General features: G+C 38.4%; 1 protein-coding gene and 1 pseudogene across 1 annotated transcript; one reads left to right on the top strand and one right to left on the bottom strand.

Annotated features, from left to right (window-relative positions):
* The first annotated feature begins 719 nt into the window (after positions 1-719).
* On the top strand, positions 720-17104 carry cacng4b (calcium channel, voltage-dependent, gamma subunit 4b). Its single transcript, XM_077211640.1, has 4 exons — positions 720-1316; positions 10540-10623; positions 10747-10887; positions 13539-17104. Exons 1-4 carry the CDS (start codon positions 1094-1096, stop codon positions 14054-14056), a joined length of 966 nt encoding a protein of 321 aa, XP_077067755.1. The 5' UTR covers positions 720-1093; the 3' UTR covers positions 14057-17104.
* On the bottom strand, positions 12919-13035 carry LOC143722499 (5S ribosomal RNA; annotated as a pseudogene).
* Positions 17105-17726: the final 622 nt, after the last annotated feature.

The following is a 17726-nucleotide window of genomic DNA, read 5'->3' as shown; positions in this document are numbered from 1 at the left end:
TATTTTATTCTATTCTATTTCCTAAACCGCCTGTCCTCAGCCGGAGCCTATTCAATATTAATTCTATTCTGTTCATCCATTTTCCAAAACACTCGTTTCATGTAAGGTTGCAGAGATGTAAACTGTACAACTTACAATGCTCCAACATTTTGTCCCTTCGGGAAAGAACAAGGGCTATATTGAGAGCAATTTCTACAAATAACATGAAGTAACTTCATGTTTACTTATGATTGAACAGTAACTGCTTTATATTCATATGCAGAGCCTATTATTCTATAAATATTATATTTTATTCCAGAAATAATTTAATATAGAATATAGCCTAATATAGTTACTTGTTACTTCATCTAGGAGGTGAGTGTTATTTATTTATTTCCAAAGTTGTTACTACATATTAAAATATTAAGAAGTTTCCTTAAAAACGACGAGATTATATTTCATATAGCCTAAACTAAAACTATTTTGAACAGGTGGATTTGGACAGCTGAAACTCTGTATCAACCAATCAGAGTCCAGGACAAGACCTTTACGTTTTATAAATACAATTTTGATACTGGCTCAGTGTTTTCAGCTCTTTCTCCAATATTGAATAGATATATGATGAAATTACAATAGGCTATATTAGTATTTGTTTCAATCTATTTATTTTAAGTCACAAAAGCATCAAACCTGTAGAGTGCCTCTATATCTTTACTCTGTTTAATTCTCATTTAATGCAGCGTTTAAGCATTAAAACATCATCATGATCACGAAGAGAAGCAAGAGCATCATCTTATTCTTCAGACCATGTGTGTTTCTCATTGGTTAGTGTGACTGAAGGTGTGGTTTGAAGATCGCAATCCCAAATCAAAACCATCTGAGTTTGCAAAAGAGGGATTTGATTTAAGGAAATGGACAAGGTGATGACCAAAACTCCCACTAAAGCCTAAAAAGCAAATACCATATGTGAGCTGAGAGCTGCTCACTATATCAACAGCAACATGTGGATGAGACGCGCTCAAGTTTCCCGATCACACTGACTGAACAAAGCGGCGCGAGTCAAAACATGACGCTGTGTGGATTATTACCCTTGCTATTAGTATTATGAGTGGCCATGGCGTGGTCTGACCGTGGGAATCAGATGCTGCTGGCCACCGTCGGGGCTTTTGTGGCGTTTAGTTTGATGAGCATCGCGATTGGGACCGACTACTGGCTTTATTCTCGGGCTTATATCTGTAACGCCACCAACATCAGCACGGACGACACGCAGGCGCAACCCAAGAAGGTCCGCGGAGATCTCACACACTCCGGGCTCTGGAGGATCTGCTGTATAGAGGGTACCATGTGCTTCACATCCTTTCTTACACTTGAGTTTTAAAAGAGAGAAAACTAAGTTAATTGTTCTGTCTTTGTCTTCAGCCAACCAAGGCTTTCTTAAGGGGGCTTTTGTTCTTTTTCTACATACAAGTCAACTCAACTCAAAACAAAACATAATGGTTTCTTAAAGTAAGATGCTTAGTTATCGTTGCCAGGTTCACCCAAAATAAAAATAAAATCTGTCATTAATTAGCTACTCACCCTCATCTCGTTCCAAACCTGTAAGACTTTTGTTCATCTTTGGAACTCAAATGAAGATCTTTTTAATTAAATCTAAGATATGTCTGTCGCTCCATTGACAGTATATGCAACTACCACTTTCAAGCCCCAGAAAGGTAGTAAAGTCATCATTCAAGTAATCCATGTGACTCCAGTGGTTTAACGTAAACTTTATGAAGTAACGAGTTCTTTGTTTGCGGAAAGAAAACATAATTTACCCAGCCCCTCTCACAGCAATTCGTACGAATTTTCCGAGGTGGCTAATTCGTACGAATTCATACGACCTCACTTGTACGAATTAGTGCGATTTTTGGCAAATCGATCATATTTTACGAGTTGCCCAATTTGGATGAATTTGTACGAATGACCTACTCCTGACCCCGCCCCTAAACCTACCCATCACGTGGGTTTAGACAAATCGTACAAATTCGTACAAGTGAGGTCGTACGAATTCATAATTATTAGGCACTTTTTAATCACTCGTACAAATTCGTACGAATTGGTCGTGAGATAGCGTTGAACAAAATTTTAATCTCCAAAGAGCGTTCACGAGAGCAGCACGGCGCATGTGTGTTGTTGACGCGAGAGTGGACATTTTTGCGTGAACGCGGATCTGAGGTTAATATTTTGAAAATAAAGTGGCAAATTGAGTGGGGTTTTTTTTGCGCAAATAAAGCACTCGAGTCGCTTGGTTAAACCACTGGCGTCACATGGATTACTTTAATGATGTCTGTACTAAATTGAAAGTGGTAGTTGCGTAGACTGTCAATGGAGCGACAGAAATCTTCATTAAAAAGATATTCATTTGAGTTCCAAAGATGAACAAAAGTCTTACGGGTTTGGAACGACATGAGGGTGAGTTAATGATGACAGAATTTTTATTTTTTGGTTGAACTAACCCTTTAAGTGTGTTTGCGAAAGGGCTCGAACCTAACCAGAGACACTCAAGTTAACCAACATCCCTTTTTCTCTTCATAAACAGGCCTTTAGAAAAGAAACGCAGTGAGACCAAAATGGAGAATTCTAATGAAAAGTTTCTCATCTGTGTTCAGATTTGTCAAGATACCAAAATCTGAGCTCAAATATTTCTCATCAAATAAATCCAAGACCAAATTTTTATAGATAACAGTATGAAGATTGTCACTTTTGTCTATTAAAACGCCCCCCATAGGAGTAGCATCTGAGACAAAGATGATATCTAATTGAAAGAGCTTAGCCTTCCATCCGCAGGATCTGTCAACCGCTCATCCAAACTCTTTCATTGGGGTTGGATCTCTCTCAAGTTAGCATAAGTTGACGTTCACTTGGAAGGGAGTGAAAATTCCCCCACCATTTCTCTCTGTTGACACCAGTTGGTTTCTTGAATGGACAGAAAGGCGTAATCAGTCCACAGATTCTCTTTCTTTCATTTGATGCTGTTGCTTGGAAACAATATGTCTGAAATCACTATGGTAACGTGGCCAATTGTTTAAAAATAGATGAATCTGTTGCTTCTTATGATTGTCCATAGAAAAGAAAAAGACAGACAGATGTTTAATAACACATAATCATTTCGTGTTAGGTTTTTCCCACAACATGTGCAGTTTTGGCCGAGCTGTGACTCAGACAGTCGTTCTGATGACGTCATACATGCGTTCATAAGCTAAACAAGGACATCAGGTGATGAACAGTGTTAACTTAATACTTTATCTTTTAATAAATCTCGAATGATAATGTAATCTGGATTCATATTAAGAGCAGAACTCATACTGACAAAAGAAAATCCGTTTGTCTTTCAGGAAATTAGTTGACTTAGTGTTATTATGTCATTTTTTTAGTGTGGAAATATTTGAGTTTTCCCCCATTGAAAAAAGAAACTTCCTCAGATCTATGTAGAAAATGCTGCTGATTTTTGAAGTCAGAAGGGCATTATAGGTCATGTTTTTTTTTATTTACTTATTTTATTAAAACTGATCAAAATGTGTTTGGCATAGCTAGCATAATTAAATTGTTAACCCATTATTTCCCTGACATGTTTATAATGCAATGTAATTGAAATATAAATAAAATAATTAAAAAAAAGAAAGTAAAATAAATTACTTTTAAATTAACCAAAATTTGGAATAAAAAAAGTTTAATAAAATAAAATAAACACCTGAACTTTTCCATATATGAAATTAAATTAAATAATATCTTGAGGTTTATCAAAGTTTAATAAAATAAAATAAACATCTGAATTGTGCCATAAAAAATAATACATTAAAATAAAACATTATCCTGAGACAGGATAAACACCTAACTATGTCATGCATTTTTTAATAAAAATGATATTGAGGTTTATTAAAGTTTAATACATTAAAATAAAATAAACACTTGAACTGTGGCATAACATTTTTTAAAATAAAATTATTATCTTGAGGTTTACTAAAGTTTAATCAAATAAAATAAACACGTGAACTGTGACATAAAAATGAAATAAAAAAACTATATTGAGATTAATTAAAGTTTAATAATATAAACACGTGAACTGTGCCATACAAATGAAATAAAAAAACTATATTGAGATTAATTAAAGTTTAATAAAATAAAATTGAACTGTGCCATTAAAAAATGAAATAAAAAAACTATATTGAGATTTATTAAAGTTTATTCAAATTAAACAAACACCTAAATTGCCATAAATTAAAAATAATATACCTTGAGTACAGTTAATTGACTGGTTATCATTGGTTTGTTTGTGAGATTAGGGAGTATTGGAAGCGAAGAGCTGTCACTTTTGCCATTCCCAGCATGCACAATAGATCTGTAATTAAATGCAGCGTCTGAAAGGCCACGTAGTCTCTAATTATCCGTTGGGTTTGACTTCCGCCACGATCCACACTGAATAACACAGTCATAACCAGCTTTGAGCACGTGCCAGGTGCGAGAACACCGTTCTCTCTAGTTACCTTTCCTTCATAAGCCTCAAATAAAAGGTGATATGTCACACAAATACAGCACAGCTGCAAAATGCTGCTACAGAAGCAGCTTTGTATTTAGTCATTCCTTTTGTTTAGTACTTTCGTTAATTGGTGAGTATTCAATTCAATTTACATGTATTTGTATAGCGCTTTTCACAATACACATCATTTCAAAGCAGCTTTACACATTACAATTTAGAGTGATCGATTATCAGAGGTAACTGTCTAAGTCATGTATTTCAGAAATGTACATATACAAAAATCACAGTTAGCGAAAAATGTATTAGTTTAAACTATGTAATAATTTAATAATATGTAGTGAAGTAATGAATACTTGTCTGTTAACAAATGACTATGACATTTAGAAAAATGTATGAGCAATAATAATACTGATACTTGCCTTAACAAACACTACTAGTAAGGACGACACGGTTCTCCATATTGACAGATTTGAGATGACAAATAAGTCGAGCCAAAGAAAAGCACACTGCCCTATAGCAATCACGACAAGGCGGACGATTGGCTGTCCTGCGCCGATTCACAATTACGAGAAAATGCTGGAGGCGGTTGTGGCAGCTGTTTCCTCATCCAGTGGGGATGTGGGTTTGTGAGGCAGGGGGCCGAGGGCTTTTGGCATGCGGGAGAGTAGTGTGATGCTGTCTGCTGTGTTAAACCACAATGAAGATGTCAAAGGAATCCTTGGAGACATTATGGAAATCAGATTGTCGGATCAGACCTGAGGTTGCTATGGAGAAGACATGCTCAGCGTGGAGCATTGTTACCTCCAGGCAGGCCACAGGGACCAAGCTATCCTATCTTGCTCTCCTTCTCCGATGTGTGTCCGTGTCAGTCAGGCGAGGTTCCTTATTTTGTCTTTATGAGGCTGGATACGCTTCGGTCACTGGGCCAATAACAGCACCTATAAATCAGCAGCTCCAGCGGCTTTAAACATAAGCTCCACTGGTTGACTGTACACACTGAGAGAAGTTATAATGTACAAGAGAAAGTTTAAGAGTCTGTTAGAAAGTTTGTCGACCAACACATTGGAAATGTCAGATTATTTTCCTATTATTGTCACGGAATGGTAGACAAGAGACGTGGATTCAGATGCAGAGTGTTTTAATAACAAAACAAACAGGGTAGGTACAAACTTCAGGACTTCGACATCACGGGAGGAACACGAAGACACATAACATGTACAACGAGCCAGCACTGGACTGCAAACACAAAGGAGACTATATAGTAACCAAACACAGGAGAATAACGAGACAACCCAGGTGAAGAACGTTAATCACTAAACAGATAACGAGATGGGAGGGGCTGACAATAGACAGAAGAGCACATGGCACAAGGAACAACATAACAGCCATGTGCTCACAACAGGCTAGACAAGACACAAACACACGACAACCCCAGAGTGTCACAGCTCTGTGAAGAAACCATAAGGAAACCCAGACAAGGAAGACAGAGCTGTGACAATTATACTTTGTCTCTTTTTCAACTTTACTTGAAGTGTAATGCTGCTGTTTGAGGATAAAGATCTGCAAGGTTACAAAGCTCAACGTCCACTCAAAAGGGAAAATATTTTATTTAACAGAATCCACTTTTCAAGAACTACAATGAAACGGCTCGTTTGGACTGCAACGCGATTTTTCCGGATCTTCTGAAGTCAAAATGTTCCTCATTTAAATAATCCCCGCCCTCGGAATACCCAAAAGATATTGGCGAGGCCTGGTTAAGCTGCTAGAGAAGATGAAGTGAAGTGTTGTCGCTGTTTTTTACAACCCGGTAAAATATTGTCTTAAGGCTGTCGAAGTTAGAATGGTTAAAATGTATTTTTAACGCTGTTCCTAAACATTATAACCTCAACGTTTGTCTGAGCGCTGCACATTTTACGTAGGAAATCTTCCAGAAGAGAGTACATTGCAGGCTATACGCACAAAAGCTTCTTCTGAAAGACATAGCCGTTCCCATTTATGGATCACAACTTGTAAGTATGTCTTATTATTTGTAGTTGTGTATTCTATCAACAGTTTCAATTATAAGTTTTATTTAGTTGCTATGATAGCTATGATGTAAAGGAAGGGCAAAGCTTTGCCTCCGCTAGCCTCTAACTAACATTACAATATTTATGTTGTGTTTACTTTAGCTTTTGTAAGCTCTTGCTTTTGTAAGACTGTTCACCACTTAGGAAATTTACCCATGATTTTATGATCGATTACTGTTTGTATTACCATAGTTTTCTGACAAATATGATTAAATGGTGGATAACATCTTATCTATAAGAAAAATACAAAAAGCATACCACTCTGAAACGTGCTGTGAAATCCGTGCTTGCAAAGTCCTTGCTTGTAATCTGTTCTGCACGATTCTCTTGTTCGTTAACATTGTCAGGGTCTGAATCAGACTCGAATTGGTTTGAAATTGACGCCAAGCCTTAATATTTGCATCTGAGAAGAGTTTGCGGTTATGAAGGGGCGGGACATTTCCCGAACACACACTAGGCGCTGCCAATCACAACATACTGGGCCATCTAACCAATCACAGCATATTTTGTATGTCGGAAGGAGGGGGTTTAATCGAAAACAACGCATTCAACCAGACTGGGGATAGAGGAGCTGTAATAATGTAAAATATGTGAAAAATAATGTGTTTTTGGAACAATCAAGCATAAATACATATTCTAGTACACCCCAAAAATAAAATCAAGACTTAGTAAAAGGGCATTATAGGACCCCTTTAAACCTGGATATAAACAGCAAGGATTTAAAAAAATGAAAAATGGATGATGTACAATTAAGAAATATCTCAGATTTCCCACTATTTCTAGGTCACTAATCAAATAAGTAAATTTGTGGCATGAAGCATTTAAGCTATACAAAAGGTCAGATTTTCTTGCTTTCTTTGAAGCACCAGATGCTCTTTGGATCATTCTCAAATCATACTGGAGATCATGATCATCATGTTTTGCTCATGCAAATTCTAAATACTTTTATTTTTTTTTATTGTATTTTTACTTTTATTTTATTTTGTTAAATTACAAAAATATAGTTTAAGATGATGAGAGATATTTAAAGGCTTGCAATCAAATAAATTCTGGACAATACATTGAAAGATGTACAATATTTCTCTGACAATATGAATATATTCCTATATTACTAGAGTTCAATGTACAGTGAACATTTTTTAAATATTATAATGCATTGGGGTATTTTTTACGACTGACTAAAAAGTATAGATTTATATCTCATCATATCATATCAGTTATCTGTCATAATAGTTCTAATTATTTGCCATTGATATTGGCAAACATTTTTATATCTGTGCATCCTCCTTAGGATTCAGTTATTGGACTGAATCCTATTGTTGATGGATATTATTACACAGTAAAGTTTATTCTGATATTTTATTCTGATATAGTACCATTGTCACAGTGTAACTTTCATTCAAAGGATATTAAGACACCTATTCTGATGGTTTAAAAAGTCATATACTGAAATATTGTTTTCATTTCGTAAGAAACCATGTTTTTAAAGTTAGCAAGAAATTGCCTTTGCTTCCTATTTTACTTGCATAATATGACATATATCAGAGTGAAACATGATATTTCATGCAATTTTGAGTGTGGCTACACATTGGGAATTGATTAGATGATGAAAAGTGGTATCTAAATGAGAAGCATTTGCTAAAAAATTTAAAAATAAAGTTGTTGCAAAGCTGGAACAACTTATAATTTTGATGGGAAAATCATTTGGAATAATATTCATTGAAGATTTTTTTCAGTTGGTATTTTTATAACAGGTTGGGCATTATTTTTTGCAACTGTTTATAGGCAGCATATGTGGCATTATGTTTAGGGTTTCAAATATATATATATATATATATATATATATATATAATTTTATATAAAGGCTTTTTTTAAAGCAAGTCTTTTTTTTTTTAACCAAGGTCTCCTTTTTTACAATGACTTGACTAGAAAACACATGCCCCATTTTCTCAGACCTATTTAATTCTAATTAATTTGCTCCTTTTTTAAACTCTAGACCCAATTAATGGCATGCTGGGTCACACAAAAGCTGTGTCACAGGGAGTAGACTCCACATGGAGACAGACAGAGAGAAGGAGGTTTGATATGTTACAATTTATGATGTATGCTAAGACCTAATGAACACACATCTCCTTGCTTAAAGTGCTAATATTTAGCTTTTTCGAATATTACCTTTTATGCAGTGTGTAATATAGCTGTTTGTGACGACAAATAAAGTTATTGTCTCCTAAAAGAAAGAAGCGATTCTGAACTGCCTGAAATAAGTCGTCAGTAAATCCAGTCTCACTTCCTGTTATAAATTAGTTTGAAAAATATTTGCATAATGCCAGACAATTGTCTTCATTGGCTGCCTGTGAACGTCTACTTTTACCCTTAAATACTGTAGTTGTAGCTGAAACTGAAAGAGTTTGGTCATGTCGACATTTCGAGAAGACCCTGTTTTCTGCGCTATGAAAGCAAAACCACTTTGATGCACTTCCAAACAATGAGAACTTGCCCTTGAATTGATATGGTAAAAACTGACACCATGATTATGGTTCATATAACTGTGATAAATATAATTATAACTATGACCCGGAGCTGAAATTCAAAGCTAAGTAGACAAATCACAACAGACTGGGCCATCTGACAAATAAGAGCAGAGTAGAACAATCACAACAGACTGGGTCATCTGAACAATCAGAGCAGAGTAGACCAATCAGAACAGACCGGGTCAGCTGACCAATCAGAGCAGAGTAGAACAATCACAGCAGACTGGGCCATCTGACCAATCAGAGCAGAGTAGATCAATCACAACAGACTGGGCCATCTGACCAATCACAACAGACTGAATCATCTGACCAATCAGAGCAGAGCAGACAAATCACAACAGACTGGGTCATCTGAACAATCAGAGCAGAGTAGACCAATCACAACAGACTTGAGCCATCTGACCAATTAGAGTAGACCAATCACAACAGACTGGGTCATCTGACCAATAAAAGCACATTAGACCAATCACAACAGAACAGACTGGGCATTCTGTCCAATCAGAGCAAAGTAGACCAATCACATCAGAGTGGGCCAAATGATCTGACCAATCAGAGCACAGGAAACCAATTACAACAGACTGGGCCGTCTGACCAATCAGAGTAGAGTAGACCAATCACATCAGACTGGGCCATCGGGCCAATCAGAGCTGAGTAGACCAATCACAACAGACTGAACCATCTGGCCAATCAGAGCAGAGTAGGCTCTCGGAAATGAGGGGTTTAGAGAGAATAAGTCCTTGATCAAGCCGTTTCAGACTCTGTGACAAAAGAGCTGATGCTGCAATGTATATCATGAAAAATTGTCCTTGGATGCATGTAAACCAATTGTAGGAGACCTCTAAAACAACACTAGGAACCTTTAGTATAGCATAATAGTAATAATAGGGGCACTTTAAAGTCAAAATGTAATCAAATTTAAAAAAAACAAAAAACATCCTAAACAGGTAATACATCCTAAACGGTATTAAAGCCGTCAAATACAGCATTTTGGATGTAAACACAGTTCAATCTATAAACAGTTCTTCTGAGCCTATCGACTTGCCATACTTCTAGAACACTTTTACATAGAAAAAGGTTCCACAGTGGAACACAAAAATGCATTTTGTGTGAACCATTCCTTCTGTATGCACAGTCATATCCATCAGGACTTTATGATTGGGTCAAAGCTCAAATAATTGGCTTATGTTCATACTGGAAATCGTATATTTTGTTGTGTAACTCTCCGGAAAGAGCTGTATGTGTGAAAAGACTTTAAAGTCTGTCACTGAACAATAAGGAATATATATTTCAAGTCCATCCTATACTGCTTCAAAACAGAACAAATTGCTACCATATGGAGTTTTTTATAGTTTGTTCTACTGACCAGTATTCTAACTTTTGCTTGGTGACTTGCATATATTTGCATGTCCTCACAACTCTAACCTTGACCGGTTTCATATTTTTGTAGGTCTCAACAAAGGAAGTTGTTACCGAATCAATCATTTCCCAGATGATAATGATTATGACACAGACAGCTCTGAGTATCTCTTACGTGAGTGACATTCTCTTCTCGAATATTAGAGTTGCTGTCTATATCTCAATGTTGAAATTCTTATCATGCACTTTTTTATATCTTTCTCATGTAAAAGCGGTGTTTATCTGTGTGCATGAACAGGTATTGTGCGCGCCTCCAGTGTGTTCCCCATCCTCAGTACCATTCTGCTGTTGCTGGGAGGGCTGTGTGTCGGGGTGGGACGCATCTACATCAAGTGGAACAACATATTACTCTGCGCAGGGATACTGTTTGTGGCAGCAGGTAAACCTTGCTAATGACCACCTGCTAAAATCCACACAGGGGCCATTCAATTGACTTTAGACATTTTTAGCACTATAAAAAACATGTATAGGCCAATATCCATGCTCTGATATTCCAACTTATCCCTGCTGTTACTGGCAGGTTCACTGGAAATGAGGTGGGCAACAACTCCTCCACTTTTTTTTACCTGTTACTTAACTGAATTTAGTGGGCTGATATAGCTTACTAAAATCGCCTTCCTTGTATAGTTTCATAACCCGATACATGTAAAGATGATGAAAAGACTCTTTATCTAAACAGTAAAAGATTGTGTTAAATACTTAAAGGACAAGTTTGGTATTTTACACTTAAAGCCCTGTTTTAAGATCGTTTCCAATGAAATAGAACGGTTAAGATTTGGACAAAGGCTGCTGTCCTGAGAATTTTCGGTTTCTGTGATAACACCCAACAGGTGTTTTACCATTCGTTGTAAAACTGTGGACCTAATTTTCCAAACGCCTCACAACTAGACATTCTTCCGTTGAGAGCTTGAATAATAGACACTCTAGCCCAGTTGGTGGCGATAATGCACCTTTGCCAATGTTTGGATAGCGTAGCCTACGATACCGCGACTGCATAAGACTACAGAAAGAATACAAAAAACCCCATTTCCGTTTCCGGCAGCGGAGTAATACCGTACCTCACAGAACATCCAATACAAGTCGATGGAGTTGGACAAAAACTAGGATAAAACCTGTTGGAAAGCATCTTTTGCAGCGATGTGTGAGCATATCAGTGAACACCCCAGACCACTCGGTGAGTTTCACGTCTTTGTAAACTAAAGTTTAATGCGTTTTATGAGTGATTCTTCCAGCGCCCCTATGAAACCATTGTGGAGGTGGCTTTAAGCTTTAAGTGTAAAATACCGAACTTGTCCTTTAAGTAAAATCAATACTAGGCTAGATTGGGTTAACTTGCAGCATAGTGTGTCTTGGCGGGTCTTGCATTAGCAACCAATACTAATTACCACAATACATCAGCATGTCTGCCATATTGGAAAGGTCAAGATCCACATGTAAACCAAGTAGGTTTATAATGCCTAGAGAAAGCTATCTGTTAGCATTCCCATTCATCTCAGCTTTTTTTTAGCCAGAGGTTGAAGTTACAACATCTAACAGCCGGGGCTAATTGGGCCATGCTAAGGTATCAGAGGATAGCTAAGAAGTACTGTAAGCTGATAGCTAAGAAGTGTGCATGATAAGTGCTGAGGTAAACCTTACTCCCCTGGCCTCAAGAGGCGCACTAGAGACTGCGGTCTTTATCGTCTTTATTAGCATACCCACCACCCACCACTATGGCTGATGCCGGTTTAAATCCCACTCAGAGTGATGCAAGTAGGGCCAGTTACATTGGTACCGTGAACTGGATGGGAGTGATGTTTAGGGGTGTGAATGTAATGGGGCCAGATAGTAAGAGCTGTCCTTGTTGGTTGATGTTGTTTTGTATCCCATTCAGAGCGGTTCAAGTAGGACCAGGGGTACACCGTGGGTAGACAACCCTTCCTCTGGAGAGCTCCCTTCCTGCTGAGTTTAATAATAATTCATTACATTTATTACATTTATATAGCGCTTTTCACCTCAGGGAATCTTCTCAGGGAATTTTCTCCAAGGGGGAATCTCCTCAACCACCACCAATGTGCAGCATCCACCTGGATGATGCGACGGCAGCCATATTGTGCCAGAACGCCCAACACACACCAGCTTACTGGAGAGGAGACAGAGTGATGAAGCCAATTAGTATATATATATGGGGATGATTAGAAAGCCATGATGGACAGAGGCCACTTGGCAAATTGGGCTAGGATGCTGGGATTACACCCCTACTCTTTCGAAAGACATCCTGGGATTTTCTGTGACCACCTAGAGTCAGGACTTCAGTTTAACATCTCATCCGAAGGACGGTGCTCTTTGACAGTATTGTGTCCACGTCACTTTACTGGGGCGTTAGGACCCACACAGGGTGAGCGCCCCCTGCTGGCCTCACTAACACCTCTTCCAGCAGCAACCTGGTTTTCTCAGGAGGTCTCCCATCCAGGTACTAACCAGGCTCAACCCTGCTTAGCTTCAGTGGGCAACCAGTCTTGAGCTACAGGGTGATATGGCTGCTGGCGTTTAGCGCCAACGCTAATCATACACACCTGAACCAGCTTATCATGGTGTTCAGGATTACTTGACAGTAAGGTGTACTGGAGCAGGGCTGGCTACCCCCAAGTTACCCAGCTAAACCTTGACCTCTTGACATAAACACATACAGTTGATTACATATTTACAGCCTGTAGCAATTTTCATGCCTACATTAGTATTCTCCCCTGTGAATTTTTTTTCCCCATTTTGTCTAGAGTCTGTGTCATCAGTTCATGCAACCGTAAGCTGCCAAATGTTGTGGCATTTTTGTCAGTAAGATTACAATTGGTTGAGTAGTGATTACTTCTGATGAGCTCAACCTGGAGTGTTAACCTTTCAAATATGGTGGTGCTGTTGATGTATCCCAATCAGCCAAATGTAACATTATGTACATGTAAATGTAACAACAACAAGTTAAATAAAGTCATAAATCTGTTATATTACTTTAAGGCATTATGCTTATGCCTGGCTTTGTTTTGTGTCTGGCAGGTTTGAGCAACATCATCGGTATAATTGTCTACATCTCCAGCAACGCCGGTGACCCCAGTGACAATCGTGACGAAGACAAAAAGAGCCAGTATTACTACGGTTGGTCGTTCTATTTTGGAGCGCTCTCCTTCATTGTGGCTGAGGCGGTGGCCGTTCTGGCTGTCAGTATCTACATTGAGAAAAGCAAAGAAGTACGGTTCAAAGCACACCGCGAGTTCATCAAGGCTACCTCGTCCTCTTCGCCATATTCCCGCATACCCAGCTTTCGCTACCGCCGACGGCACTCACGCTCCAGTTCTCGCTCCACGGAAGCATCCCGTGAGGCATCACCCGTGGGCATGAAGATGAGCTCGGTTCCTGTAGGAGAGATCAACATGTACACATTGACAAGAGATCCCCTTAAGTCAGGAACAGACAGCTCCTACAGCCCTGACCACGATTCTGGATTCCTCCAAGTGCACAACTGCTTTCCCAAAGACCTTAATGATGGTATCAACAGGAGGACAACACCTGTATGAGGGCACGTACTGGAACGGAAGCGATCAAGTTAAGGCCATACTGAATGGATAGCCAGTGGAGCTCAGTATTATGTGGCAGGTGCCAGAGGAAGCGATACTCATTGATGAAGCCAGGCGACCAATGACGTCTGTCAGCGATGAAGAAGAAGCACTGTGTAAAAGAAGAAAGTATTTGATCTCGACATTCAACAATCATTGCAAACGCGCTAATTTGTTTTTCTTGTTGTGTTGTTCCTCACATATAAACAAGAACACTCAGAGAGACCCATCTCTCATCAAAGGGCAAGACACGCAAATGTAAAACAGATGATCTTCAGATATTACCTTTGTGTAAGCCAGCCCGTTCCCTTGGTTGAGAGTAAATATCGGTACAGTGCCATAATCTCAATGTTTACCAATATGATAATAACTCTCACTTTATGAGATGGTGCTAAAGTAGACTCACACTTAAAGCCTTCCCATCATTATGTGTTCAGTACAGACCCAAGTTGTATATTGAACGCCTTTGCCTATGTCATATATTTGTAGCCACAGTTGTCTAGCCCTATTCAGTGTGCCTATCATCTTGGCAGTGTCAACTGCTCAAATAATCTTTGAGCCACTTAGCCATTTTTGAATATTTTTGATATTTGTTTTATTTTTTATTTTTGCTGAACAACTAGAAATATCAGTTGAATTACTAAATAATCACTGGAAATACTAAATATTCATTGGAATTTAGTTTAGGATATTTATGACTACTAATTGTGTATAACCCCCTGCTGAAAAGAAAAGCTTGGATTTTCATGATGTTCTGACTGGTTTGTGCTGGTCTCGTGCTTTCCTATGTGGTGGATGTTAGGGCCAATTTACACCTGGTATTAAGATGCGTTTTTGTCGATCGGATCACAAGTAGACGAGGGAGACACATACCTGTTTACACCTGGTGTTTTAATCCGTCTCTTTTGTACACTTTCAACCACTTCTGTCCTGATTTCTTCGAGGGGAGGGTCTATGGGCAGGTAAATCTATAGTTTTTTTCAGATCTTTCGATTTAATGGATGAAAAAAGCTCACGCAATTTACATATGAACACGACAGGAGACGACAGAAAAACAGAGAGTGGAGAGCGGAAACGGAGAGCAGCAGCGTGTGTGTTAGAAATCAGGAATGGTGAGAGAACATTGTGCTTGGTACATTTTTCCTCTTCAAACCAAACTTGGGTCTTCAGCCATCAAAGTTTAAGTCCCATCTGACTAGAGCGCTTCCCATAATGTTTATGCGTTCAGTCAGTAGGCGGAGAGAAGGTGGTCTTTTGTGGCTGTTTAAACACATTCGACCACATGAGCATTAACACTAAGAAAGCAATCTGCTCAAATGCGTTTTGGACTACCACTGGAAGTTGTCGAAAGTGGACAAGCTCAAAATATTTTAGGCCCTGTTTACACCTGTATTTAACATCGTCCACTTGTGATCCGATCAACCAAAACGCATCTTAATACCAGGTATTAACAGGGCCTTAGACATGCTGTGTATCAGTAAAATGTGACCAAGGAAGTCTTGCTGGTTTAAGTCAGCACTAAAAATGGCATTTGCAACCCATTTTACTTCGGTCATCTAACGTATTTCTGAATGAAAAGTAGGGCTGGACTTGATGTTATCCATTGGGAACTGATTGGATACTGAAAAGAGGAAGGAGCATGAGTAGAGCCAAGCTAGTGGGTGCAACGTACAACTGATGACATCACCCAAAAAGAAATGGTTTCAGCTGCATTTTTGAAAGATTACAAAGACAATGAAGGATCATAAAGACATTTTTTGAGTCATGCAGAATAATGCAGAATAAGACTAGGGATGTGTATGAAGACAGAAAATAGGTCCGTTGTGATTAAATGTTGTCTTTAAGTTAGTTTAGACTCCAGTGTCTCTTGCTCAGCACCAGCATCCAGAACATATGATGGTGACCAGCTCTGATGGTCTTTTCCACAGGGGAGAACAGCACTATTCAACAGGCCTCACGTTTTATACATCACTTTGAATTCTGACTGCCATTGATAGTCAACAAGTGTCAGTAGTTAACCAGCCAGTGTCGTTGCTTTCCATTTTGAATCTGTCAAAGAGTGAAATAATTCCTCTGCCTTCATCTCTATCAAGGGGTTTCACCTCTACTTAAAAGCTTGGTCTTTGCCTGAATCTGGGTTAAATACAGCCACTCCTTCTCTTGATGGCTGTGCCGTTTCTGTATGGGGCACCTTTGGGGATCTGACATTGTTTGAGTCCACTGATAAAAGGAGTGCTGGGAAATGTCAGACATTCGGAAATAAAGGACCAGTTTTGAGCCGGTCGGCCCTGAGAAGCATCTCAACGACCACTGATAAGTATCTATGGTTGAGCAGTATGAAAGACATCAGTGTGGCCAATCCAGCCCTTTAGAAGACTATTCAAAGTGTCTTAGCCTCACCAGAGCCTTATGCCTGGATTTCTCTTTGAATTGACTATATAACCTCATCTCTCTTCTTTGTTACTGCTGGTTTTCCTCTCCAATCTCGCGCCCTTAGTGAAGAGTCTATCGCTTTTTCCCACTAAGGTCCCAGAGGTTTGCATTATCCGTGTGAGTGGTCAAATCTATGTTGCTAAGAGTGTTTCCTCACAGAAGGAGAGGTCGCAAAAAGATGTACATATCTGGTAGGTGTTTCACTAAATTGAAGCATTTACAGCTACCTTTTCTTAGTAAAGCCATTTTGACACAAAGCTTTTGAGCCATGGCTCTTTGTAGAATGGTGTGTGGTGGGTAGATGTAAATGTTTTTGCATGTTTTTCTCTAACCCATTGACTTTGTGTGCTTTTAACAGTATTGTTAACAGGATGAGTACAGGATGCCTCACTGCCAAGCATCGCTCACTATAAATTCCTTTGATGTTCTCTCTGTTCATCAAGGAAGGCATTTTGTCCTTCTGGTTTTATTGATTTGCTAATGTTATTCTCAGTATTTCTCTGTATCAAGGACAAAGCCAACATATCTTTGCTCACATAAATAAATGAAATTGAGGTATGGTGTCTCGCTTATGCATATTTGCTTTGTTATGTGACTGTTGTGCTTTGTAACAGGACTAGGAGTAATTCTGATCTTACAAATACAATACAGCCCAGAAGCTGTCTATTCACAAAATTGAGAACATAATTCAAAATTCGATTTTGTTTAGAAAGTCATTTAATGCTTTAACGTGCATCTAAAGCCTGACATACACTATTTTGAAGGTTAGACAGATCATGTGACTTGAATATGGGCGTCAGCCATGCCTAACCTACATCTGTTAAAAGGAAAGTAAAATGTAAATTCTGCCATTATTAATTTACCTTAATGTCGTTCCAAATTCAAAGTCACTTGAGAACTGAATCAGTTCAATGAATGAGTCATTCCAATTTTTGTGAACTAGATCACCGATTCACTTCACAGAAGTATGATTTGTTCACAAAACAGACAGCTTTTTGGAGTTTGACAGCCCCAGTCCTCATTCACTTTCCTTGAATGGAAAATCTTTTAAAAAAGATTAACATTTCGAGTTCAACTGGTTTTAATATCAGTCACACAGGTTTGAAATGAAATGAGGGTAAATAAATGATTACAGAATTAATATCTTTATGCTGTTCTTCCTCTATGAATAAAGCTAAAATACTTGGGAGGATGAAAA

Source organism: Siphateles boraxobius, unplaced genomic scaffold (genome assembly GCF_051911475.1).
Source record: "Siphateles boraxobius isolate OS27281-9 unplaced genomic scaffold, OSU_SipBor_1 66, whole genome shotgun sequence".
Taxonomy (NCBI): Eukaryota; Metazoa; Chordata; class Actinopteri; order Cypriniformes; family Leuciscidae; genus Siphateles; species Siphateles boraxobius.
The sequence above is the reverse complement of the archived record's forward strand: the minus strand, read 5'-3'. Positions and strand labels throughout refer to the sequence as shown.

Excerpts from the sequence above, each read along its gene's own strand:
- cacng4b (XM_077211640.1), top strand. The coding sequence starts at position 1,094 with ATGGCGTGGTCTGACCGTGGGAATCAGATGCTGCTGGCCACCGTCGGG. Across the intron at positions 10,624-10,746 it reads CAGCTCTGAGTATCTCTTAC|GTATTGTGCGCGCCTCCAGT; the intron begins GTGAGTGACATT and ends GTGCATGAACAG. Across the intron at positions 10,888-13,538 it reads GATACTGTTTGTGGCAGCAG|GTTTGAGCAACATCATCGGT; the intron begins GTAAACCTTGCT and ends TGTGTCTGGCAG.